This window comes from Lacerta agilis, chromosome 4 (assembly GCF_009819535.1).
Source record: "Lacerta agilis isolate rLacAgi1 chromosome 4, rLacAgi1.pri, whole genome shotgun sequence".
Taxonomy (NCBI): domain Eukaryota; kingdom Metazoa; phylum Chordata; class Lepidosauria; order Squamata; family Lacertidae; genus Lacerta; species Lacerta agilis.
Genome location: NC_046315.1, coordinates 12,354,670 through 12,380,033, shown reverse-complemented (window position 1 = coordinate 12,380,033; position 25,364 = coordinate 12,354,670). Strand labels below are relative to the sequence as shown.

At 44.1% G+C, this 25,364-nt stretch overlaps 1 protein-coding gene across 1 annotated transcript in view; it reads left to right on the top strand.

The window, feature by feature from the left end:
* SYTL2 (synaptotagmin like 2) overlaps window positions 1–25,364 on the top strand; it is a 60,671-nt gene that overhangs the window by 6,072 nt on the left and 29,235 nt on the right. Inside the window, exons 2-3 of the mRNA XM_033145849.1 lie at window positions 13,069–13,487; window positions 23,239–23,387. Coding sequence (XP_033001740.1) covers window positions 13,387–13,487; window positions 23,239–23,387 — 250 coding nt within the window. The 5' untranslated portion in view covers window positions 13,069–13,386. The remainder of the gene's footprint in view (window positions 1–13,068; window positions 13,488–23,238; window positions 23,388–25,364) is intronic.

Here is a 25,364-nt window from a genome sequence, read left to right as displayed (position 1 = left end):
ACTTGCACTTTTTGACGTGCTTTCGAACCGCTAGGTGTGCAGGAGCAGGGACTGAGCAACGGGAGCTCACCCCGTCGCGGGGATTTGAACCGCCGACCTTCTGATCAGCAAGCCCTAGGCTCTGTGGTTTAACCCATAGTGCCACCCGCTTCCCCTGGTGCATATTAATGTGGTGCAAAACCGTGAGCTTTCACTGCCCGCCTCTGCCCTCCATGCTACATAAGTCCAGTGAATTAGAGCCGATTAAAGAAGTGCAGCCTTCTTGGTCATCTGTAGGCCACACACTCAAAAAAAAACAAGAAAACCCAAAACAAAATCTGTGATAAAAATACTTAATGAAATGAATACTTAATGAAATGGATGTGCCAGCTCCCGTCTTCAACTGCAAATCCACAGCCACACCTGGATGAAGCTCATAGCCCACGGATCACAGTTTTGGAACTGCTTCTCTAGCCCAATGAAGCATTTTGCAGACCCTGAAATTCTTGCACACATTTTGGTTGGCCTAATAAAGGTGTCGCTCTGATACGGAGTTTGGATTCCCCACCCCCACCCCGCCGCCATATATGCTGTTTGCATTATTCCCTGCCCTGCCCTCCATCCCAGTGAACTGGCTGTTTCCAGTTTGCTTGTTTTTGAGAGTGTCTCGTGGAATTGGCTGCTGCTGCTGCAGTTTAGTGGCTAATTCAGTCCGTTCTTCATTCCTGTAGCAGGGAGTCACCCACCTTCGCCCAGGCATGGTAACTTGCTATGCGGGATTCTGGTCTCTCTTAAAAGTATGCTGTGTCCCTTTTCTCAGGTGTGTGTGTGTGTGTGTTTTCATTTTAAGCTGTAACTTGATCTGAACTGAGGGTGGTAAGAGGAAGAAGTAAGGAAGTAAGCTGAGAGAACAAGAAAGCGACCCCTTTTGTTGTTCTGCTTTCACAGTCTTAATGCAGAACCGACGAAGCTCATTCTGTTATCCTCCGGTGACCTAAGTGGTGGAAGCACATGGCTTTTGTCAGTGTTGCCACAGTTAGTTTTGCTATTAATGGTACCACTCTATTCTACTTTGGTCAGACCACCCCTGGAATACTGTGTCCAATTCTGGGCACCACAATTTAAGAAGGTTGTTGATCAAGCTGGAATGTATGCAGAGGAGGGCGATCAAGAGAGAGGATCAAGGGTCTGGAAACCAAGCCTTGTGAGGAACGGTTGAAGGAGCTTGGTTCCCCATCTTCTTTCTCTAAACCCTGGAAAACCTTCCTCAGAAGACTCATGGAGGCCCTACTAACTTGCGGGGGGCGCCAGCTGGCTGCATCGTGCAAGGCTGTAGGAGGAGGAGTTGTGGATGGACTTGCTGTATAATTACACACATAATACTGTACCTCTTAGCAGCAAAGGTGCATTATGGGGTCCATTTGAGCAATCTGTTAAAGGTGGAACTTTGGTCATGTTAACAGAGGCATAGGCCATAATTACAGGCTGACGGAGGAAAGCAAGAATTGACTGACAACTGCTTTTGGTTTCCTTTAGCTTTTTTTTTTTTTTTTACAAGTGTCAGCATGTATAAGGACAGATTGGCCTATAATATAGTTATGTCCTCAGCTGGTATGCAGAGACTGCGGGTTGTCGCAAGACTGCAAGTTGTCGCAAGTGAAAGAATGCTCCCAGGTGGAATTATTGAGTGCTTGAATGTTAACTGATTCCTTCTTAGCACCTTCAGCTAAGGTGGATTATTTCCGTTTGTATACCTGCCAGGAAGTCACTTATTAGTACTTGCAAAAGGCAAGACTTAGGGCTTATCCACGCTTAACTTTCTCCTGCTCTTTCCAGGCACAGGTCCACAGTTTAAACCTCCATTTCTAAGCATGTTTTCCCCAATTTGGATTGAAAATTTGGATTAGATTTTCTGTGGATTGATGTTTGCTCCGATTGAGCACTAAAGAGCGGGTTTTCGTGCTGAAAGCTCTGGGGCAAACCGCGCCCCCCTCCCCCACAGCAGCAACCCACATTCGGACACGGAGCTTTAAAGTGCAGACCTCATCATAGAGTTGGAGGGGACCCTGAGGATCATCTAGTCCAACCCCCTGCAATGCAGGAATATGCTGCTGTCCCATATGGGGAATCAAACCTGCAGCCTTGGGGTTATCAGCACTACGCTTTAACTAACTGAGCCTGGAAAGAGCAGAGGAAAGGTAAGTGAGGATAAGCCCATAGTTCCGTCCCTTTCACAGCTGCCACAGTCCTGAAATATTGAAAACTTTTGCATCCTTTAAATGTTTTGCTGTTGGCTGTTTCTAATGGTTTTTGTAGTAAATCATAATTATAAATAGGTGCTTCCTTGGCCTCGAGTCTGAGGGTGAGAATAAGTGTTTTAGAGAGCCTTCCATTCGCAAATCTGGATCCTTCAAGGCAGATGGGATCACACCCCCCCCCCCGTCACAATGAGAACGTATAAAGGGAAGTCATACCCACCAGCTACATAAAATCTTGGGAATAAAATGGGCTGGTAATCTGTTCCAGGCCTAAAACTTGGCGGTCACTGTTGGACCATGGCAAACAATGCTTCTGTTTTAAAAGCATGAGAAATACAGGGTCAGTTGGCTTTAGATAAGTCTGGAAGAGGTTGGCTTGAAATTTCTGCAAAAAGGGAAGCTGTCGCCTGCTTGTTTTAGATTCATCTTTGTCCTGGGGAGAAAACGCAATGTGAGAAAATGAAATCGATAAAAGGAGCCAGGCGGGAAGGGGCGTGGAGAGGATGAGAGAGTTCTTGTTTGGAATTCTGCACGTAGTAACAGAGTTGTAAGTGGACAGTCTAGCCAGGTGCTATCCTGAGGTTACTCTTGTTGTTGTTCAGTCGTGTCCGACTCTTCGTGACCCCATGGACCAGAGCACGCCAGGCACCCCTATTCTCCACTGCCTCCCGCAGTTTGGCCAGACTCATGCTAGTCGCTTCGAGAACACTGTCCAGCCATCTCATCCTCTGTCGTCCCCTTCTCCTTGTGCCCTCCATCTTTCCCAACATCAGGGTCTTTTCCAGGGAGTCTTCTCTTCTCATGAGGTGGCCAAAGTACCATATAATTTGTAGAGTTGGAAGGAATCACAAGGGTCATCTATTCCAACCCCCTGCAGTGCAGGAATATTTTGCCCAACGTAGCCAACCCATGGCCCTGAGATTAAGAGTCTCATGCTCTACCAACTGAGCTCTCCCAGCTGTCGTAGTCCCATCTGTAACTCTTCAATGAAAATTCATAAGTGGGAGATAAGAACGTGAGAAGGACCTGCTAGCCCATTTAGTCCAGCTTCCTGTTCGCACAATAGCCAACCAGATGCCTATGGGAAGCCCCCAGCAGGATCTGATCAAAACAGCTCTCTCTCCCTCCTGCAGTTTACAGCAACTGAGATTTAACAACACAAGCCTATATACACATGCGCATGGAAGAAAGTGCCATTGAGTTTCAGTGGAGCTTACTCCCAGGTAAGTGGGTATAGGATTGCAACCTGGGCAAATGTGTGTGCTGTTGTGTGCAATGTAGCTTCAGTAAATTTTACTAAGAGTTTGTTTGGTGAATGAGCTGGGCTAATCTCCCTTAAAAATCTGATCAAGGTGCAGAAAATAAAAAGGAGACTGCTGAAATTGTAAGAATAATTGCTGGACAGTTGGACGCACTGGTAGGATTGAGGCGGAAGAACCGTAGAGTTTGGCAGAAGATCATATCATTTAATCTGTTGCTACTGGTATATTTTCTTTGAATGATAAACCCATGGAGGCTGGAATCCAGAAAGGTAAACAAAGGCAATTCTTCCAAAGGAGATCCCAGCCATCGTCCTTGTTTCTGGGCTCAGGTCTCGCAACACATCCCTTGCCAAAGGCTCGAGGAAGGCAAAGTTGTGCCATGGCATTAAAACAACAACAGCCCATATCTTTGAAGTTGACGGCCAGTTCCGGCTCATGTGCAAAACAGACCTTCTGAGTTACACTGATAAAGAAGCAGGAAATTTAGAGTCATGATGATAGGTCTTTCACTTTCTGGAAGATAAGTATCACGATCGACGAATCTATAAAGGTACACTGGCATTTTGTAATTCCCACACTGTGTTTCCCACATGACAACGTCAACCAAATTTCAGATAAGCACAAGCTACTTGCTTGCTCCCCAGAGTCTTACAACCAACATTATAGACTGTCTCACCTTTTACATATGTAACAGATCACTTAGCTCTGCAGGAGAGGGTGCCTTGCAGATACCATCGGATCTGGAAGTGTGTTTTGTAAAAGGCGAAAGATTTATATGATCTGAAGAGAAACCAGAGTGGAAGTGTGTTTTGTTCTGTTGGGCGTTTTGTATGGGGGCATATACCCTTTGGAACTCCCTCCCAGACTCTTACACCTCAATCCTGCCAATGGGTCTTGCTGTCTAGTAATTGTTCTTACAATTTCAATAGTCTTCTCTTTATTTCCTATTATTATTTACTAAGAATAATAAAAATGCTTGCATCATCTCTGCCAAAGCCAGTGTGGTGTGAGAGCCAGTGTGGTGTAGTGGTTAAGAGCGGTAGACTCGTTATCTGGGGAATCGGGTTCGCGTCTCCACTCCTCCACATGCAGCTGCTGGGTGACCTTGGGCTAGTCACACTTCTCTGAAGTCTCTCAGCCCCACGCACCTCACAGAGTGTTTGTTGTGGGGGAGGAAGGGAAAGGAGAATGTTAGCCGCTTTGAGACTCCTTCGGGTAGTGAAAAGCGGGATATCAAATCCAAACTCTTCTTCTTCTTCTTCTTCTTCTTCTTCTTCTTCTTCTTCTTCTTCTTCTTCTAGACCGCTTAATCATGCGCAAAATAGGAAAAACAGTTTCTTACAAAAACACAGGAGGATAGTGCTGGTCCATGTTGCCCTATCATTCTACAAATGCTAGAAATGTATTATTATTATTATTATTATTATTATTATTATTTTAAATGAAAGCTGGAAATCTGTCAAATTGAGGAGAACAATGTCTTGGAGAATAGGTGGGATATAGCTGTAGTAGTAGTAATAGTGATTAGCAATTGTGTTTCGTGGGTCATCTGAATAATGCTAGTAAATAATAACAGTGGCCAACAGTTGCCACCTGCCTAGTGTTGATTGAGGACTTGGGAAGAAGTTTCGGATCTTGCCTTTATTATTAGTTGTTGTTGTTGTTTAATTGCATTTAACAGCAGCCTCTGTCTTTGCAGGAGGTTGCAAGGAATCGGATTACGTGATCTTATGTCTAGATGCGCAGTCAGCCTGCACATTTATTATAATGCTTAAAGGGTGGGGTGATATTCAGTCTTGTGAACTAAATGCAGTAACCCCCAAAGTGTATTAGTGCAGACTGACTGCTGTGCATGTTGGCTTTCATTTAAAATAAAAGCATTCTGGGCTTCATGAATGTGCTCGTGTGTGTGTGTGTGTGTTTAATTTTGAATAATGTAATGTCAACATGGTAAAAGTTGGAAACGTGTGTGTGTGTTAAGACTGAATTATTATTATTTTCCAGCTCCATAATTTTAAAGGCTGTTTTTCAAGGTCTGATGCAGTTCTTAATGCCTAACAATTTCTGAGGAAAAAATACTGCAGAGCAAGCTGAACACGCTCACCAGCTATAATTTGACATCCTCTGTGTTCATGAAACTTGCATTTAAGGCCTTAATTATGTGCAGCTAAATGATGCAGATTAGTTGGTTCCAGCCCGCAATTGTGTGTTCTGGCTTGGCCCATAAGAGGCTGACGAAGGTTCCCGCCCTGGCTTAGTTTAAGCCAACAGTCTAGCTTTCAAAAAAGACTTCAAAATCCAATTTTAGACAAGGTGTGGTAAAATATTTGCAAACTTTTAGTTACAAGAAAAAGGAAAAAAAATGTGTGCCGTTTGGAAGGAGCAGAGCTTTAATGTGCACAGTAATATTACATCTCTCTTTTGGGTTTTCCATATTGAATCTTGGTTCTGCATAAACCAGGTTTCTTCCCTGTGTATATAGTTAGTTCCTAGGTCAAAAGGAAGTACTTGAGGAGGTAACTTCCTGTAGAGGTGAGAGGAAGGAGGAAGCGAATGTGGGCTTGGAGGCCCACATTGGTGACATTTCTGTCTTGATTCAAAATGGTGGCTAGCATCCAAAGTCTGCCACCCCCATGTCAGAAACATGCATGTCAAGTTTGGTGACAAGCTTTCAGGAGGCAACCAATCCTATGCCCCCCCCCAAAACAGACAAAGTCATGCTGAAATGTTATTTCGAACTGCCATCTTGAATCATAATAGTGTTCAGCATCCGAACGTTGACAGAGATTGCTGCCCCTACCTCAGGAACCCTTGTGCTAAGTTTGGCAGTGATCTATTGAGAGATGGCCGAACCTAGAGAACAAACGGACAAACCATTTTCCAAAATATGAAGTTGGTGACCTCGTGTGAAGGGAGGATAAGAAATACAGTTAACAAGGATAGATTAATACTGTGCTACATTGATTCTCTATTTCACCTGTAAAGATCGCAAAGTGGTTTACAAATGAAATCGTCTAGATTTTGAATGGCTAGTTGAAAAGTAGCTTGTTGTGGTTACAGGGAATGCTTCATAAATAGTCAGGTTGGAAGGCCAGGGCTTTCCCCCTCAAAAGCATGAAGATGTCTCTGCGTTCCTCAGGTTTCATCTGTATAGTCTCCTTGTCTCCATTCTACCTGAGATCCTGTTAACTGAAGATGCCGAAGAGTGAACATGGAACCTTTTGATTGTGACAAAACATGTGCTCTCTCACTCTGTGATCCTCTCTAGAGTAATGTTTAGGCTTACCCAGACATCTTCAGGAAAAGAAGAAGCTAAAGCAGCAGTCAGCAAACTTTTTCAGCAGGGGCCCAGTCCACTGTCCCTCAGACCTTGTGGGGGGCTGCACTATATTTTTTTTTGGGGGGGGGAATTAACGAATTTCTATGCCCCACAAAGAAGAGTTTGGATTTGGATTTGATATCCCACTTTATCACTGCCCGAAGGAGTCTCAGAGCGGCTAACATTCTCCTTTCCCGACTTCCGGCGGCTGACGCCATTGCGGGTGGTCGTGGGATGCTTCGGCTGCGAAGCACCCAGTCCATCCCGGGGGTTAGGAGCCCTGCAGCCGCATAGCGGGGCTCCGGTTGGGGTGCGGGAAGAGCGTCCCGCACCCTGGGCTCCCCGGCTGTGCCCGTTGTGGCTCCGAACCCTTCCCCCGCTCCCCCTGTAAAGGGGGAGTGGGGGTGAAGGGACGACGGAGCCGGGCTATAGGGGACATGCCCCAACCGGGATGTAAATGCGGCGACAAAGCCTGTGATGAGCGTCTAAGTTCTACCTGTCTTTAAGGAGCTGATAGGAACCCAGAGGCTGTGAGTAATTGATCGACTCTTTGTAATTCCTGGAACGATCTGGGGGAAAGAAGAAAGGCAGCCCGCCTCCCTCCCTTCGGGTGGTGAAAGAAATTAACTCTTTAAGCGACTGCTGCTACAACAATCGATAGAAAGTATTTGGAATTTAAAAACTGAGACTGTTGAGATTTCCCCTCGGGGGTTAACTGGGGAAAAAATATCTCCATTTGAAGTTTTGGTCTTTATACTCCGGCTTCGGAGAAATGGCGACGACTTGGTTTGTCGTGGGAAAAAACTGAAACAAAGGAAGGAAGAGACAGGGACTGAAATCTGATACTCACCCTCTCTCCTAAAATGCTGGACTTTGTGCTCGCACTGGTATCGAACTCTAGTTTAAAGGATGAGGAAATGCTCACTGTCTTGCAGCTGGAACTGCTTAATCGAAAACTACAAGTTTTGAGTGGAATTATAAACAAAAAGGACTTATTGTCCACAGAGGAGGCTTTTCAAAAGTTTTACACAATGGAATCAAACCTTGGCAAAGAGCTGGGAGGGGCGCTGGAAGAATGGTTTGAAATGGCTGGGCAACTCCGAAAGGAGGAGGAGCCGATTTCTGGGGGTGGCAGCCCTGGAACGGGAAAATTTACAATATCCAGACTCCGAGGTGGCAGCTCGGGGGCAAGGGACATGGAATTGAGATTTCTACAAGAAGAAGAAGAAAAAGAAACGGAGGAGCCCATGGAAGTGATGAAGACCCTGAGGCTTGATGCGGGGTTTGTTGTGGATGTTGCCTGGACCTGTGGACACTCAGAGGAAGACAATTGGAGATTTGGTTCCGGTGAAAGACAGAAAAAGACAATGGACAGAGGGGGAGTGGGTTGAAGTACTAAATGTATAATCCAAATGGTCTGCCATGGTATCTGAAATTGGAGTGTGAAGTCTGTTAATTACAAGTTTATTTTAAATAAGTAAGGAGATATTGAATTTTAAGTTAAAAGCAGCATGATAAAGGATAGAAGAAATAAGTTTAGCTATAAGAATATTTGGTTATGATTTAGGTTATAATGCAAAGATTAAGATAAGTATGTTATCTTTTTTTTAAGTAAAGTTAATCTTTTTATAGAGAAAAGTTGTTAAGGAAATAGTATATTGATTTAAAACCGAAGGTGAATAGGCGGGGGAAGTCAAACGTCAAGATTTAGAACTAGAAAATTTTTTTTTTGTAAGGTATATAAATAAGAAGAAGAATCCTGACATTATGTGTATTTGTATTTGTTTTTGTATCTGTAGGTGTGGGGTTGGGTTTGTGTTATATTATGAAAATGCTAATAAATTCTGTTTAAAAAAAAAAAAACATTCTCCTTTCCCTTCCTCCCCCACAACAAACACTCTGTGGGGTGAGTGGGGCTGAGAGACTTCAGAGAAGTGTGACTAGCCCAAGGTCACCCAGCAGCTGCATGTGGAGGAGCAGGGAATCGAACCCGGTTCACCAGATTACGAGTCTACTGCTCTTAACCACTACACATTTTACATAAAAGCACACATTCTGCTCATGTAAAAACACCAGGCAGGCCCCACAAATAACCCAGAGATGCGTTTTAAATAAAAGGACACATTCTGCTCATGTAAAAACACGCTGATTCCCGGACCATCTGCGGGCCGCATTTAGAAGGCGATTGGGCCGCATCTGGCCCCCAAGCCTTAGTTTGGGCTAACCCCCCTGGGCTAAAGACTAAACCCTACACAAATCCAGAGTGGAGTCCCTAAGATGGTTGGATGGCATCTTGTACGCCTCCTTCCAGCAACTCCTGTAGCCAAGCTGGTTCCAAATGTATTGCTCTGCTTTCCTTTGGACAACATCAGTGAGGGTCTTGTTGTCGGGGCAGCCCGGTCTCTGCAGCCACAGCAGGCGCTGCGATTCTCCAGTAGTTTGAGTTCACCCACTGAGGCACACTCCATTATCTTTTGAGATAGCTGGATGCCAACAAGTGGTATTTCAACACCCCGATTTGGCAGCCACTTGCTTGATCTAAGCGAGACCCTTCAGTCGCTTAGGCTGCCCAACATTTTGTGGCAGAGGAGAGCACGCAAAGAACTTTCCTTGCAGCGAGAAATTCTTAAAAAGATTAGGCCTAAGTCCTTTAATGTGAGGTGCAGCTGAAAGCCAGGAATGAACTGCTGCTCTGCTTCTGTGAAAAAAGTTAACGGCTTACGTAGAAAATCTGGCAGGTAAAAACAACAGGAAGATCAGCGAAAGATCAGTAATGAGATTTAATGGAGATAAGAGAACGGGCAAGAGGGAGGGTTGATCGGTAGTCTTTATAACCTTTCTAGAAAAGCATGAGAGATTCAGTATAGATAAATATGTGTATATTCTGGAGAAAATGCAAAGGGAGGAGAGGGAGAGGTGGTGGCCATTGGGGCAACAATCCCTATAATAGTTTGTGGGAAAGCTGTTTTTGGCACTCCCTTTCCATCATTCCTTCTTGCTAGCTCACACATAATTGCACAAACCCAGACGTCTGATTAAACCCCTTGCAACGTGGATTTTAAAATGTGGTTTCTAGCGTGGATTACTTGTGCTCTAGGACACCCGTGGAATGCTAACGTCAAGTTTCGTTACCAACAGTTAAATGTGAAACGCTTATGAATGCCTCTGGACCCAGGACTGGCCTTCTGACTTACTCACAAGTCATAAGTCATAATCCCTTGGAGTTATCTGAGGTTGCTGCTGTACTTGGGTCAAAGTTTTAACCCATTGCTGTGTGATAGCATTTCCAGGAGAGCAGAAAATGCTAATAGGACTGTAACAAAAAGTGCCTTTTTGATCCAGACGTCTTCAATCAATGATTTAAGGCTTAGGATTCCCCCCGCCGCCCCCTTTTAACTGAGTATCTGTTAAGGATGGGAAAAGCCATGTTGCTAGTTGTTGCTTGTAACTCCCTTGTCTGGTCTCAATCTCCCTTCCAGTCTGGCTGCCCCAGATGCAAACTCAGCAGGAAAAGTTGAGTCAGACCGTTACAGGCTAGTGGTGGTGGTGAGATTCTGTACTTGTTGCTTTTGGAGCCTTTCCAGCTCGTTTCAACAATCAGTGAGGGAGAAAAGAAGCAATCTGGCTACTGGCTACCTGCTTCTACTTGCCGCCACGGTATTAGCTTGAACTCAAGCCAGAAGAGTGGAAATGTGATAAATTGGTCCATTCTTAAGTGGGAAAATTGAGGTCCACGATAAGTTTTTTGTCAGCAGAAGTGGACTTAATTATGCTCGTGCTGCTGCTCTGCGGATAGAAGCGGATTTGATTGCAGGCAAGAGCCAGGGACATCTACCCAAATTGATGGGTGCTGGCTGTTCATCTTGTGTAAGCGAAATTTTTAGTCAGAATCTCCATTCTTGTAACTAGAAGCCATTGGTTCGAATCCTATTCTCCAGAACAGGAGAAAACAAACTTCTTCCCTCTTCCATGTGACAGTCCTTGAGATAATTTGCAGGCTAAACATACCCAGCTCCTTCAAGCGCTCCTCCTAAAGCTTGGTTTCCAGACCCTTGGTCATCTTTAGTCACCCTCCTCGTCACAAGTTCCAGCTTGTCAACAACCTTCTTAAATTGTTTTGCCCAGAACTGGACACAGTATTCCAGGTTTGGTTTGACCAAGGCAGAATAGAGTGGTACTATAACTTCCCTTGATCTGGACACTAGACTTCTGTTGATGAAGCCTAGAATAGCCTTAGCTTCCCATCTCTGATCCAGCCTTTTCAGTATCACCTTCCTGTTGTTGTTTAATAAGCAGATCTGTTTAAAAAGCCTTCAGTGCCATTTGCACCTTTTCCAGAGGAAACCCCCGTAGAAAAACAACAAAGCAGAAGTACTACCTTATTAACTCTTACTTGGCATGCTTACCATGGTGTGCATTTGGCTATTTCTAGTGTGGTGCCCTTGTTGAGAGTGTGAGCTGGCAAGCCTCTGGCAAAAATATCAGGCTTTCCATGAACTTGATGGCTGAACCTTGGCAAGCCATTGTCTCTCTCAGCAGTAGTGACCACACAAACATCTGTGAAATGGGCGTGATAGCCATGGTCTACCTTTTCAGGTTTGTTGTGAGGAGTGCTAAAATAGCGTTCAGCGCTTTTTCGGTGTTCAGACCCCCTTCGTGTTAAAATAATTATTACATGGGAGGCAGTTCTGTGTTGAAACGAGTGTGTTCAACATGTGTCTGCATTAGATGTAGATGAGCATCTACATCAGAGATGGTCCACAGATGTTGAACTCCCATCTTCACCAGCCAGCAAAAACCAATGGTCAGGGATGATGGGAGATGTATCCCAATTATATATCTGGAAACATATTTATACGATTAAAACTTACTTAATGGTGCTTTGTTTTTATGTTTCTTGTACACTAACCTGGCATACTTTGCAACGAAAGGTGGACTGAAAGAACAGTAAATCATTTAAATGGTGATCTCTACATTGGCAAACTCTATTTATTTCAAAGCACTCCTAAGCTACTTAATAGTTAAAAATATATCTATGCATTATGCAAAAGTGCAGCATGAAAACATTAACACAGTAGTGTTATAAAACAGGTACCAGCAGAGAAACAAAAATGGGGGGGGGGAATTCCAGAGTTTTAAGAAGTAAAACAAAAAATTATTTGGGGAAGGGAAAAAACATATCAGGCCCAAACAGCCCCATGACAACTGAGAAGGCTGACTTGGGATGGTGCGGAGGGTGAGGTGGGATGGGTTGGAATATCTGGAACCCTGAACAGAAGTACTTTCACACGGCAACATTTTGTTACAGCCCCCACTTGTGCATGTATACTAACTGCTATTCAGCAATTGGTACCCTGTGTGAACTTTCATCAAGTGGAGTTTTTTAAAAGCAGCTTATCAGTCTAGCCTGCAGGATGGTGTGTTAATATTCTTGTTTTCCTCTTAGCTAGAGTTGGATGTCCTGTTACAGTTGTGTCTTGGGCAGGGTTGGCTTCCAGCCTGTTTATGTTGCTTCGGAGTCAGTCATTAGCTGCTGGAATTCCCCCCCTCGAGGGTGTTGGCTGTAGCAGCTTCTTAGAAGCGTTTTTATGGAGGCTGCATCAATCTGTAGTGCTTACCCTGTACTGTTTTTTGTCTTGGAAACAACTGATTGGCTGGAGGATAACGTTCGTATTCAGTTATGGTTAGTTACCGCTTTTCATGCATTGCATAGTATCTAAAGATCTCCTCACTCCCCATGAATTAACCAGTTTGCAAATTGGCTTTGGCATCATAAAACTGCAAATTATTATTGGCATGCTATAGGCACTTGTGTCTAAGCGTTAAGGGATTATCTATACTTACCTTTTGTCCCGCTCTTTCGTCCCTGCTCTGTTTCTGAGTGTTGTTGGGGTTTTTGTTTTTGTTTTTTTGCCCTGAGCTTTCCTCTCGAAAACCTGCTCTTTAAAGTTGAATTGGAGCAAACATCACTTTAGGTTTTCCACAAATTGACGTTTGTTCCAATTGAGCTTTAAAGAGTGGGTTTTCGAGGGGAAAGCTCTGGAACAAAAAAAAAGGTGTGTGTGCGTGCCCACGCTTCTACACCGACCATTAAATCACAGACTATGCCTCGAAAGAGTGCAGGAAAAGTACAGTAAGTGTGGATAAGCCCTTAGTTAATAAATAATTCTCTATCCCTGCTGCCCCAAAGCTTTGCTCCCTTGGCCAGAGGGCTAGAACTTAATACTTCCCTCTTGCATCTTCTCCGTAGGTGATGCTCACATTGGACTCCGGAGCATGCAGTTAATCCCATGAGCTGCTGAAGCATGAAGGAAGGCTCCCCTGTAACGTACATGTGATGTGAGCAATCCAGGAATGCAGCGCCTTATCCACAGAGTCTCGGCGGGAGAAGCGCATCTCCTTGTTCTAACAAGAAAACGGAATCCGGGAACGTTTTAAAAACTGCTGCTCGCTTTGTTGCACGGCCGCACATGCCCTTGGTGAAGGCTGCTAGGTTTCTTCTCTCTGTGTTGTTCCTTTTTTAAAAACAACAACAACAACAAAACGATTTCAATACAAAATTAGCAAGATGATCGACTTGAGCTTCCTTACGGATGAAGAGCAGGAGGCGATCCTCAAAGTGCTTCAGCGGGATTCAGACCTGAAGAAAGCTGAAGAGGAGAGGGTCAGGTAAGGGCCAGGAATTCCTTCATACTCGGAAAAGTAGTTCAGTGAGGGTAAATGAGTGTGTAAGTCTTCACCCCCTTCTGGATTTGCTCTGGCTTATTGCCACTAGTGAAGAGTTTTTCTTTCTTTATTTCCTTTTTGAAAATGTTTTTATTTGGTTTTACAAGTATAAATTTATAACAATGCAAAATACATATCCGTATTTGGAGATTTCTCCCAATCTCTGGACTTCCCACCTTCCCCTCCATGGGTCCTATTGTCAACCTTTTCAGCTGCATATTATTCAGTAATCCATATTTTATGTCTCTCCATTTTATCCATAATATTTGCTGCGTTGCAAGTGTTATTGCAATCCTGCTAATGTTTTCATGTGCTTACATTGGTTTCCCAGGTAAGTTAAACATTTCCCCCATTTTTATTAAAGTTTTGGTCTTCTTGGTTCCTGAGCTTTCCGGTAAGTTTTGCCATTTTGTCAAAAGTCCAGCAACTTAGTTTGCCATTCTTCTCTCGTAGGGACTTTTATTTACATTTCCAGCAGGTATTTGTACTTGTCTTATACATTTTCGCTAACTTACTAGGAGTCAAATACCACCGATACATCTTTCTCATATAATTTTCTTTCAGTGTACAACTTGCCGAGAATTTCAAATCAGTTTTCCATAACCTTTCCCAATCTGAGAGTTGGATAAAGGTAAAGGAACCCCTGACCATTAGGTCCAGTCGCGGACGACTCTGGGGTTGCGTGCTCATCTCGCTCTATGGGCCGAGGGAGCTGGCTTTGTCCGCATACAGCTTCCGGGTCATGTGGCCAGCATGGCTAAGCTGCTTCTGGTGAACCAGAGCAGCGCACGAAAATGCTTTTTACCTTCCCTCTGGAGCAGTACCTATTTATCTACTTGCACTTTGACGTGCTTTCGAACTGCTAGGTGGGCAGGAGCTGGGACCGAACAACGGGAGCTCACCCCGTCGGGATTCAAACTGCTGAGCTTCTGATCAGCAAGCTCTAGGCTCTGTGGTTTATTATGCTCCAAATCCCTCGCCCAGTGTATCATTACAGATTTAACCTGGTGAAGAGTTTTTCTAATGGCGGGGTGCTTCAAGGTGTTTCGTAGTACAACGTCCATCAACCCCAGCCTGGGTAGCTACTAGGCACGATGTCTATGTTCTACCTCCACTGTTGGAGGCTGTGTGCCTCTAAACACCAGCTTTCAGGAATCACAAGCAGTGTGAATGCTGTTGTGCTCCTGTTCTGCTTACAGGCTTTCCATAGGTGGGTCGTTGTGAGGACAGAGTGCTGGGCTAGGTGAGCCAGGCACATTTTGCACCTGGCTTTTGACCACTTGTGACAAAGTGAAGATGCCTGGGCGACAGGATGGTGCCTTGACATTTCCACCATCTGGAAATTATTGGATCTGGACTGTTTTCTCACCGCATCCTGTAGAATTCTATCAGTTATATTTTATCTGCACAATCGGAATGAATTTATGGGACCAAATTGCTTTTTCTGTTCAGCCTGAGCAGGAGCAGTCACCATTCAGAAAAGGGGTCGGAATAGGCCAATCTATATGTGGACTGTCCCTGGATCAAGTGACTTTTCTTCTTTTAAATTCTCAAATCTCTTAACCCAGCTCAAGGTTGTCGTCTGAACTGGCCAGATGTTTAACTGAGAATCAATCACTGTCAGTCTATCATTTGAAAAATAAGACTTTAGAGCTGTCTTGCCCCAAAAATGGCAACTAGGCATTCCGTTTTGGCGACTGCAACCTTGGTTTAAGGAGCTATTTGGTGCCTAGCTTATATATCTGAATTTCTAACACTTCTTATGGCCAACGTTAAGGGATGATGGGGATTGTACTCCAGAACATCACGGAGAACAACCGTGTTGGCCGCCCTATCCAACAGTTAATCATGTGGGGCCAATGCAAGCATATTCATCACAAGAGCATGCCGGCAATCACAGCCTTGCATTCTGCAGCATCAGAATCGCCCTACATAGAGCAAGCATCTCTGGAGACAGTGTCATTTCTCCAACTACACAAGCATTTGTCTTGTCCCACTGTTGCATCTGGAGAAAGGCTATAAAGCCTATGAACGTGGGTGAGTGTAGATTCCATTTGCAGCCATCCTGGTTCCATGATGCCTTTAGGTCTGTTGGAAGACTACTGTCTGTCTCCCACCATAAGCAATATGCTCTCCCAACAGCTTGCATACAGCAGATGCCAGTGTTTCAGTTTATTGGGGTGGGTTTCCTTTCAGTCACAGCATCACGCATCTAACAGCACTTTAGCTTCTGCAAAATATTATCATAAGCCTTTCTCTGTTAAGTTAGAGGAAGGTTCCTGCTGTGCACCAGTCAGGGTTTTTTTGGATGACAAAACATGGAAAGATGTGTGGATCTTGCTTCCAGGCCTTGGAACCCTCACCGTCTTGTGGTTGTCAGACAAGTAATTTCAGCGTAGTAACCCTTAACACAGAGAAGCAAACGATAAAAATAATCTGGCGCCTTGCTACTTTGACCACTGTGGCCGCTGGCACCATGTAGTCTACAAGGAAGAAATGTTGTGGTTGCATTCTGGTCTTCCAGCTTTCCTCTCTGACATATAAGCCGTTGGGAAAAAGATAGTCCTGCTTTTCACTTTGTTTGCTTGATCCTGGAAGGAGAATTCTGAGGTGGCTGGCGCTTCACCTCCAAATGCCAAATTTGGCATCACCTCACCTGGAATACTGTGTCCAGTTCTGGGCAACACAATTCAAGAAGGATACTGACAAGCTGGAACGTGTCCAGAAGAGGGAAACCAAAATGGTCAAAGGCCTGGAAACAATGCCTTATGAGGAACGGCTTAGGGAGCTGGGTATGTTTAGCCTGGAGAAGAGAAGGTTAAGGGGTGATATGATAGCCATGTTCAAATATATCAAAGGATGGCATATAGAGGAGGGAGAAAGGTTGTTTTCTGCTGCTCCAGAGAAGCGGACACGTGGCAATGGATTCAAACTACAAGAAAGAAGATTCCACCTAAACATTAGGAAGAACTTCCTGACAGTAAGAGCTGTTCGACAGTGGAATTTGCTGCCAAGGAGTGTGGTGGAGTCTCCTTCTTTGGAGGTCTTTAAGCGGAGGCTTGACAGCCATCTGTCAGGAATGCTTTGATGGTGTTTCGTGCTTGGCAGGGGGTTGGACTGGATGGCCCTTGTGGTCTCTTCCAACTCTAGGATTCTATTATTCTAAGCAGCACCATGCTGGATGGGGTATGAAGTGCTGAGATTCCTGCATTGCAGCGGGGTAGATGGGCTGGATGGCCTGTGGGGTCCCTTCCAACTCTACGATTCTGATCTATTTATTTATTTATTTATTGTGTTACTTAGCCAGAGTAGTCTTCCCATTATATATGGGAAGGCAGAACTACAAGTAAGCTCTGTGTTATGAGACGTGAGGAACTGAGGGGGTGTGTCAGGTGGTTTGCAGATAAGAGCTGCCAGATTGAAAGCCTGTTTTCCTAGGCACAATAATTAGCGATGGAGAATTCCTGTGGTCTAGCGGTGATGCAGCATGCGAGTCAGGAGATCTCAGTTCTGTTGCTCATTGGATCTGCCTCTGACACGCACCAGGGCTTTGAATCCCTTGCTGACTCCCACCCATTCTGCCCTTGTGATGGGCACTGAATTGCAAACCAATGTGGAGTCATAAGAGCATGCTTACTTTGATTTCATGTATTTATTTGGAGCTTTTGTACCCTGCGCTTTAGCCAGAAAGGTTCCCAGGGTAGCTTTTATACAATAAGTTAAAACATGATAGTCCCTGCCATTAGGGTTACTATCTTAAAAAAAACAACAACACCATGACACACAAGGTAAAGGGGACGGGGAGGGAAGAGGAAAGAATCAAACCAGAGCGCCAGTTCTTAAACAGTCTTTAACAACCGTGCACACTAAACTCACACTAAACTCTTAATATCAATTGGAAAGTATGTGTTTTGTATTAAATTTCAAAAGTTTTGAAACTTACATTTTTAAAAAAATAAAAAAGCAAACTGTTAATTGAGTCATGGGTTCGAGTTTGAGCCATGGGTTCAAGCACCACGTTGGCCAAAAATATTTCTGCATTGTAGGGGGTTGACCTCTACTTGGTTTTATTGACATAAGATGGTGGAGCAGCCGCCATAGATCAAATAAAGCAGGAAGAGAATTGTTCTGCAATGTCTCCTATAATCATCATCAGGGAATTTCCCATTGAAGGCAAGTTGAGACCTACTTCAGTTGAGTGCTGAATCAATCAATTTCAATTCTTTATTACGGTCACCGGCCAGCACAATAAATTGCATTACATCATCAATTTTTTTTTTTTTTGAAATAAACTAAAATAACTTGTCTAAAAGGGATTAACCATCCTTTGATCCTTATTTTATATATTAGTTATTTACTATACGCTATAAATTAAAACGGAGTCTGTCTGGCTCTGATCAGGAGTTGATTCGAGTGCCTCCTGTATAGGTGCACTGAATTCTGATAAAACAAAATAAAAAAATAAAAAAAATTCCTTCAAGTAGCACCTTAGAGACCAACTAAGTTTGTTCTTGGTATGAGCTTTCGTGTGCATGCGCACACAACAAACTTAGTTGGTCTCTACTTGAAACAACAAAAATAGAGGAAACCATTGTTTATTTCCGTCCTGGCCTGAGTCCTTGCAACCTTTCTATTTGATTACCTGAATCAATTCCCCAAGGACTTCCAATTTTTTCACCCACAAACTCATAGCCATACTTGGGAGTGACCTTTCAAAAGTATGCACTCTCTCAAGCCACCCCAGCCCTCTTCACTTGAGGTTATGAAGCACCACTTTGAATCAATGTGACTGGTCATAAGGGAGTTAGAATTCCAGCTCTTGTAACACATGACTTGTCTTCCTTTGTTATTCTAGTTAGGGGCTTTAAGTATCCAACGCAGAAAGGGATTCCTAATCGTTTGGCTCCGGTCTCCTGCGTCACTTTTTTAAATCAATGGTTGCTTTTATGGAGCGCGAGGACACGACATCATAAAAACACCAGCAGATCTATATTCTTTTTCACAACGGCACAGAGCATATAAAACCTCTTTACTCCGGCCTTTGACACCTGAGATGCATTGTATTCAGGGCCCACCCTATTCCTGCAATTGCAACCTTTCCCCCCACTGTAAGGGTTATGAACTGGGGGCCAGTGTGTGTGTGGTGAGGGAGATGGGGAACAGAAGAAGTTCAAAATCCTGATTTTTCATAGAGTCAAAGAACTGCAGAGTTGGAAGGGATCCTGAGGATCACATAACCCAACCCCCCCCCCCCCCGCAATGCAGGAATATGCAGCGGGGGATCAAACCTGCAACCCTGGCATTACCAGCACCAGGCTATAACCAACTGAGCTATCCAAGCGGATTACCGTATTTTTCCATGTATAAGACTAGGTTCCCCCCCTAAAAATGTCAAAAATTATGGAGCGTCTTATACACGGATACATCTCTCTCTCCCCCCCCCCCATTTTCTTAAATCAGAGTCCCCAAAAATAGGGGGTGTCTTATAGATGGGGGCATCTTATAGGTAGAAAAATATACGGTATTTTCTTGGTTTGAGAATGCCACTAGGACAGTCTGAATTTATTTCAATAGAAAGGCACTGATTTGGGTAATAATGAATCTGAAAGTGCCTGATTCACTTCCTTTGGCTCCAGGTTCTCTCGCTGACTGACAAGAGGGTGCAGTGCAGGTAGTCAAATCAAGGATTAGTCACTCAGAGCCAAACTGCTTGTGGAGTTAAGTACCAAAGGGGAGGGGCTCCCAGAGTACCTGCACTGGTACCTTCAAAGTAAGGATTTTCCTGAGGAGAACAGCAGAGGGTGAATATATTAAAATCTCCTCATCACTACTACTGTGATCTAGCCCCCAAAGTTGTTATCACAATGATATATTTATTTAAACAATGCCTTTTCCCCACTGGACTCAAGAAGATTTACAGATTACAAACAAGGGTGGAATCAACATACAAATAAAAACCATTATGAAAATGGTTGGTTTTTTAAAAGCGTTTCTAAAAAGACATTGAATTTTCCATAAGGCTCACCATCGCCATCTAGTGCCACATTGTTCATTGCACTTAAAATACACTTAAAATGTTCTATTTGCAGCTGTATAGCTGAGTCCAAGAATAAAGTTGATGCTATTTGCATTTTTTAAAAAAACCCTTCACCTTAAAAGCACTTCTTCACACAACATGTGAAGAACTGTGGAACCTGCTCCCGCAAGATGTGTTGGACATCAATTTGAACAGATTTGAGGGCGATGGGGCTTATCATTGGCTACTAGCCACAGCAAATTAAAGGGTGATGGGGCTTATCAGTAGCTACTAGCCACAATGGCTATGCTCTACCTCTATACCTCTGTTGCTGGAGGCAACGTGCCTCTGAATACCAGTTGCTGAAATCACAAGTGAGGAGAGTGCTGTTGTACCCAGGTCCTGATTGTAGGATTCTCACAGGCACCTGGTCAGTCACTGTGAGAACAGAATGCTGGACTAGATGGGCCATTGGCCTGATCCAGCAGGGCTTTTATTACATTCCTCCATCAAAACCTACAAGTTCGCCCCTTCCCCAATTGATTACAGTGGCTTCAGAATACTGCACCATGCCAAACAGAGAACACACACCTGCCTCGAAATTACATTCAGGTGGTGGGGCTATTGCAATGATCCTGGACCATGGAGCTGTCTTTAAAGAAAGTTCAGAGCTTGAAGCTGGTACAGAATGCAGCAAAGAAGAAAGCTGGCCCTCGCTCCACGCAGTTTTCAGCTTCGCTGGGTGCCCATTAGTTTCCAAGTTCAATTAACAGCGCTGGCGTTGACCCTCTGAGATCCTTAAATGTCTGGGATGCTACCTAAAGGACTTGGGGAAAGTACTGTTTAAACATCTGACACACACCCCTTCTGCAAGAACTGAAACTGTCAAACCCAGGAAATGTTTCACCAACTCATTTGCTGTTCGCGTAGAGACTAAACCCTGAGAGGCCTTACACTTGGGAGGTGCGGATTCTGTGAATTATCAGGACTTGTTGACACAATCATTTATGCCAGCGATAGCAGCCCTTTAAGCAAACCCATTGCCGAAGTAACAATCTAAAAGTAAATATTTGATTCTAAATGCACACCACACCCTGCCGTATCAGCACAAAAGCCGCTGACATAATTTTACAAGTACCTCCCCACCAGCAAGGATGCAACTAAAGGAACATAAAGCCCTGTTTTTTTCAACCCCCCTGTAGATTACATGAAGGGATAGTTACACATTTTCCTTCATAATGTTGTACTCAAGGCAGCTGAGAACAATACTGTATGCCTAACTTCCGGTGGTTGCGGGTCAGTGTGCTCTAAGGCCAGCCTTTTTCAACGTTGGGTCCCCAGATGTTGTTGGACTACAAATCCCACCGTCCCTGACAACTGGTCCTAACTAGGGATGATGGGAGTTGTAGTCCAACAACACTTCAAGATTGAGAAAGGCTGCCCTAAGCAGACCACTGTTGCTCCTTAGTTTTCTACAAGCTAAGTACAGACACCTGCTTTGGAGATATTGTGACTCAGGAGAATTGATTAGGCAGGGTTTTCTGATCCAGAGGCTCCAAGCAGAGAAGACTTTTTCTTTTGTATCCGCCCCTTTCCGCACTCATGTGCCTCTCAAAGCATTTTTATAAATCTCTAGTGATTTCTTCTCCTTGCACACTCAACATGTACTTTTTATCTCCTCCCCGCCCAAACTGCCAGCTTCCTCCATCCGTCCTCCCTGGTCCTTTGACACTCACTTCTTCCTCCTTTAGCCACATTCTTCTCTTATCTCCTTCCTTTCTATTCTCAGTTGCAGCTTTGGGGGGGACTTTCGTTTTAGAGAAAAAGGAGAGTGAGAGGCAACATGATAGACGTTTGTAAAAGAATGCACAACATGGAGGAATTGGGCAGAGAGAAGTTTTACTCCCTCTCTTATTAACTCAAGGACATAAAATGATGTTGATTGCTGGAAGGCTCAGGAAAGATAAAGTACTACACACAGCGTGTAGTAGTTAAACTATGGGACTCGCTCCCACAGGAAATGGCGGTGGCCACCAACTCAGATGGCTTTAAAAGGTAAAGGTAAAGGGACCCCTGATCATTAGGTCCAGTCGTGTCCGATTCAGAGGTTGCAGCACTCATCTCGCTTTACTGGCCGAGGGAGCCGGTGTACAGCTTCCGGGTCATGTGGCCAGCATGACAAAGACGCTTCTGGTGAACCAGAGCAGCACATGGAAACGCCGTTTACCTTCCCGCCGGAGCGGTACCTATTTATCTACTTGCATTTTGATGTGCTTTCAAACTGCTAGGTTGGCAGGAGCTGGGACCGAGCAACGGGAGCTCACCCCGTTGCGGGGATTCGAACCGCCGACCTTCTGATTAGCAAGCCATAGGCTCTGTGGTTTAACCCACAGCACACCCAGATTAGTCAAATCCATGGATATCAATGGCTACTAGTCAGCATGGCTAGGCTCTGCCTCCACAACTGGAAGCAGCAATGCTTATGAATACCAGTTTCTGGAAAACACAGGAGTGGGAGAGCGCTGTTGTGCTCAGGTCCTGCTTGCTGGTTTCCCAGAGACATCTGGTTGGCCACTGTAAGAACAGGATGCGGGACTAGATGGGCCATTGGCCTGATCCAGCAGGCTCTTCTTGCATTTTTATTATAAACCTTTCACCTGACTTTTTGACTGCACAGCCATCACCCCTCAGAAAAGGGAAACTTCCATTCCCTTCTTCCAGAACTTCCCAGCCTCCCTGCCACCTTCACTCAGAATCCAGTATGTTGCTGGTGTTGGAATTGGTCCAGCCAAAAGGCTTTCGTCACATCTCTAAGGGCTGCGGCAGATAAGCAAAGAGGCACCGGGCAGCCTGCAGCACCTGAAACTGGTCCAAAAACCAATGCTGGGTCCAGCCCACAGTCTGAGAAACACTGGCATAGACAATACAAAGCTAGCTGGATTAATGGCCTGGGCTCAGTATAAACACAGCTTCCTACTTTCATCCAGCACATCACATTTCAGCACTCAATGAGATTGATTCTCTACTGTCCAGATCTCGAGTAGGAAAAGCGGCGGGGGAGGATTTAATTCCCTTAGAGTTGTTGAAGGTGAACAAAGAATGGTGGTGCCCGGTATTAGCAGCTTTATTCACGTATATTGATAGCACAGGACATATACCAAAGGACTGGCGGACGAACATCTGTTAGTTCCGTACATACATCCCTGAACTTCACTTGGGCTTCTCTGGGGACTGTTTCCCCTGCCCTGTGGAGATCCCTGCCAGTAGAGGTTTGCCAAGAACTATCCCTCCCTTCTTCTAGATGTCTTTTGAAAACTATATTGTCTATGCAGGCCTTCACAGTATAAGTTTTCTCTTTTTACGCAATCAGTATGTATTTAGTTTAATGTTTTCATGGATGCTTTCTGCTGATTTTATTCTGGTTATGTTAAAAAATGAAAGTGTATATTATAAATACATAAATATATAAAACGTGTATATTGGTACTAAAATGTTGATGAATTTTCATATGGGCTTTAAAAACCAGCACCACAATCTGATGAGAAGAAGATTACCTAAGATAAAGAATTGCGTGTGTGTTCCTTTTCTGGTCAGATAGCTTCCAACACAGTACGGCCGAGCTTCCTTTGCTGCAAGGCATTTATAATAATCTTTCCAACCCCCTTCCACCCACCCCAGGCATTTAAGTGAAAAAGTTAAAGATGAGATCCAGGTTAAGAACATGAGCGGGCAGTGGTTTTACGAAGCCAAGTCCAAGAGGCATAGAGAGAAAATTCACGGAGCAGACATCATTCGGGCATCCATGAGGAGGAAGCCGTTTCCAACAGGTATGCAGTGTTGACTTAAAATATAATGAAAATAGTAGAGCTGTTTTGAAGTGAAGAAAGGTGCTTGGGTCTCTGTGTAGAGCTTCAGTCAAGAACAAAACTATAGAATCACAGAATAGCACAGGATGTTGGAGGCCATCTTGTCTAACCATCTCAACTGCCTGTTAGGATTTCTTTAAAATGTGAAGCTTAGATTAGGGTGTTTTGTTTTAATCTAATTAATACATAGTGGACTAAGATCCTAACTGAGAGTTACTTTCCAATTGGAAAGAAGCAGAAGTCCCAGCAAAGGAGGAACGGATACAAAAACTTACGGAATATGCAGAAATGGCGAAACTTACCAGAAGAGTAAGAAATCAAGATAATGAAGTATTTATAAAAGAATGGAAATGGTTTATTGAATGTTTAGAGATAAATTGCAAACAGATAAAAACATTGGCAGGATTATTGTAACAACCTGCAGTTTCATAAGAGTATATATTTAAAGTAGATAATTCAATGAGCAAATTTGGATATGCAGAAGATATTAAAAAATAAATTTAAGGAACCGCATGAAGAAGGGGAAGGAAGTCAAATGTTGAAATGTTAAAATGATTGTAAAATTAATGAAATGTATAAATTTGAAAAGTATAATTTTTTTGTGAGTTTCTTCCTAGAATTGCCAACATGGTGCCTGTGGGGCACAACTGCAGAGGCCTTCTTTGGTGGCCACAGCCTTCAGGCCTCCCTGCTGTAATTAGGCTGGAAGGAAGCATTATCTAATATCAAGTAAAATAGGTTGCTGCATGTGTCTGGTGACAGGCTGTATTTGTGGGCCCAAAAACGTTGTTTATCCTTCGTTGAATCTGTATCCCACCCTTCCTCCCAAAGGAAACCAGGGAGGCAAACGTCAAAATGTCAAAATGCCACAATTTTAAATTTAAAAAATATTTAAAATGTTGAGAAACGATTTGAAGCGTTTTAAAAAATAAATAAAAAAAATCATATACCTGCACAGTTATTGGCAACCTTTGTTTTACTTGAAACTCTAGGATATTTTAAGTTTATTTAGATGATTTCTAGCCCCTCGCCTTTCATTATTACTTTTGATCAAATGACCATCAAGGTAGTTAATGGCAGACAACAAGAGTACATAGATTTTTTTTTTTTAGGACCTACTCTGTTTCTATAAATTGTTGGTTGTTCTAAACTTTTTCAGTTGTTGGTTGTTCTAAACTTTTTCAATTGTCGGATGAAGGGCAGTTAACTGAGCACCATACAAAATCCACACACACACACACACACACACACACACACACACAACTCCAAGCCCACAGAAACCAATAATAACAATTTTATTATATATACCACGCCCATCTGGCTGGGTTTCCCCAGCCACTCTGGGCAGCTTACAGCATACCTAAAAACATCAAGCATTAAAAGCCTCCCGATACAGGGCTGCCTTCAGATGTCTTCTAAAAGTTATGGAATCTGACATCTGAAGGGAGGGCCTTCCACAGGGAAGGTGCCACTACCGAGAAGGCCCTCTGCGGACTGCAGCCCCTTGGCTGATGGGTCAGGTCAAGGGACGCTTCCCTGCAGCACACTCGACAAACCCGGTGCAAAATGGCAGTTGGGGTCCAGTGTTCTTTCTGGAAGGGAGGGAGGAAGGAAGCACCTTGTAGCTCCTCCTTTCTCTGGCCGACGGATGGATGGAGCCCGGATTATCTCCCCACCCGCCTTGCTGCAATGTTCTTCCTCAGAGGCCAGGGGAGCAGCCACTCTGCATCTCTTAATCCCCCGGCCGACGTTCCAAGTATCTCAAAATGCTTATTCGCAGTACTATGTAGACTCATTTAGGGAAGTCATTGCCTCAGGCGTTGATGGCAGCCATTTTAAAAAAATACACTAGGCCATTTCATGGAGACGAGCCCTTGCGAGAGACATGTTTTGGTGCTGACCTTTAAAGCCCTAAATGGCCTCGGTCCAGTATACCTG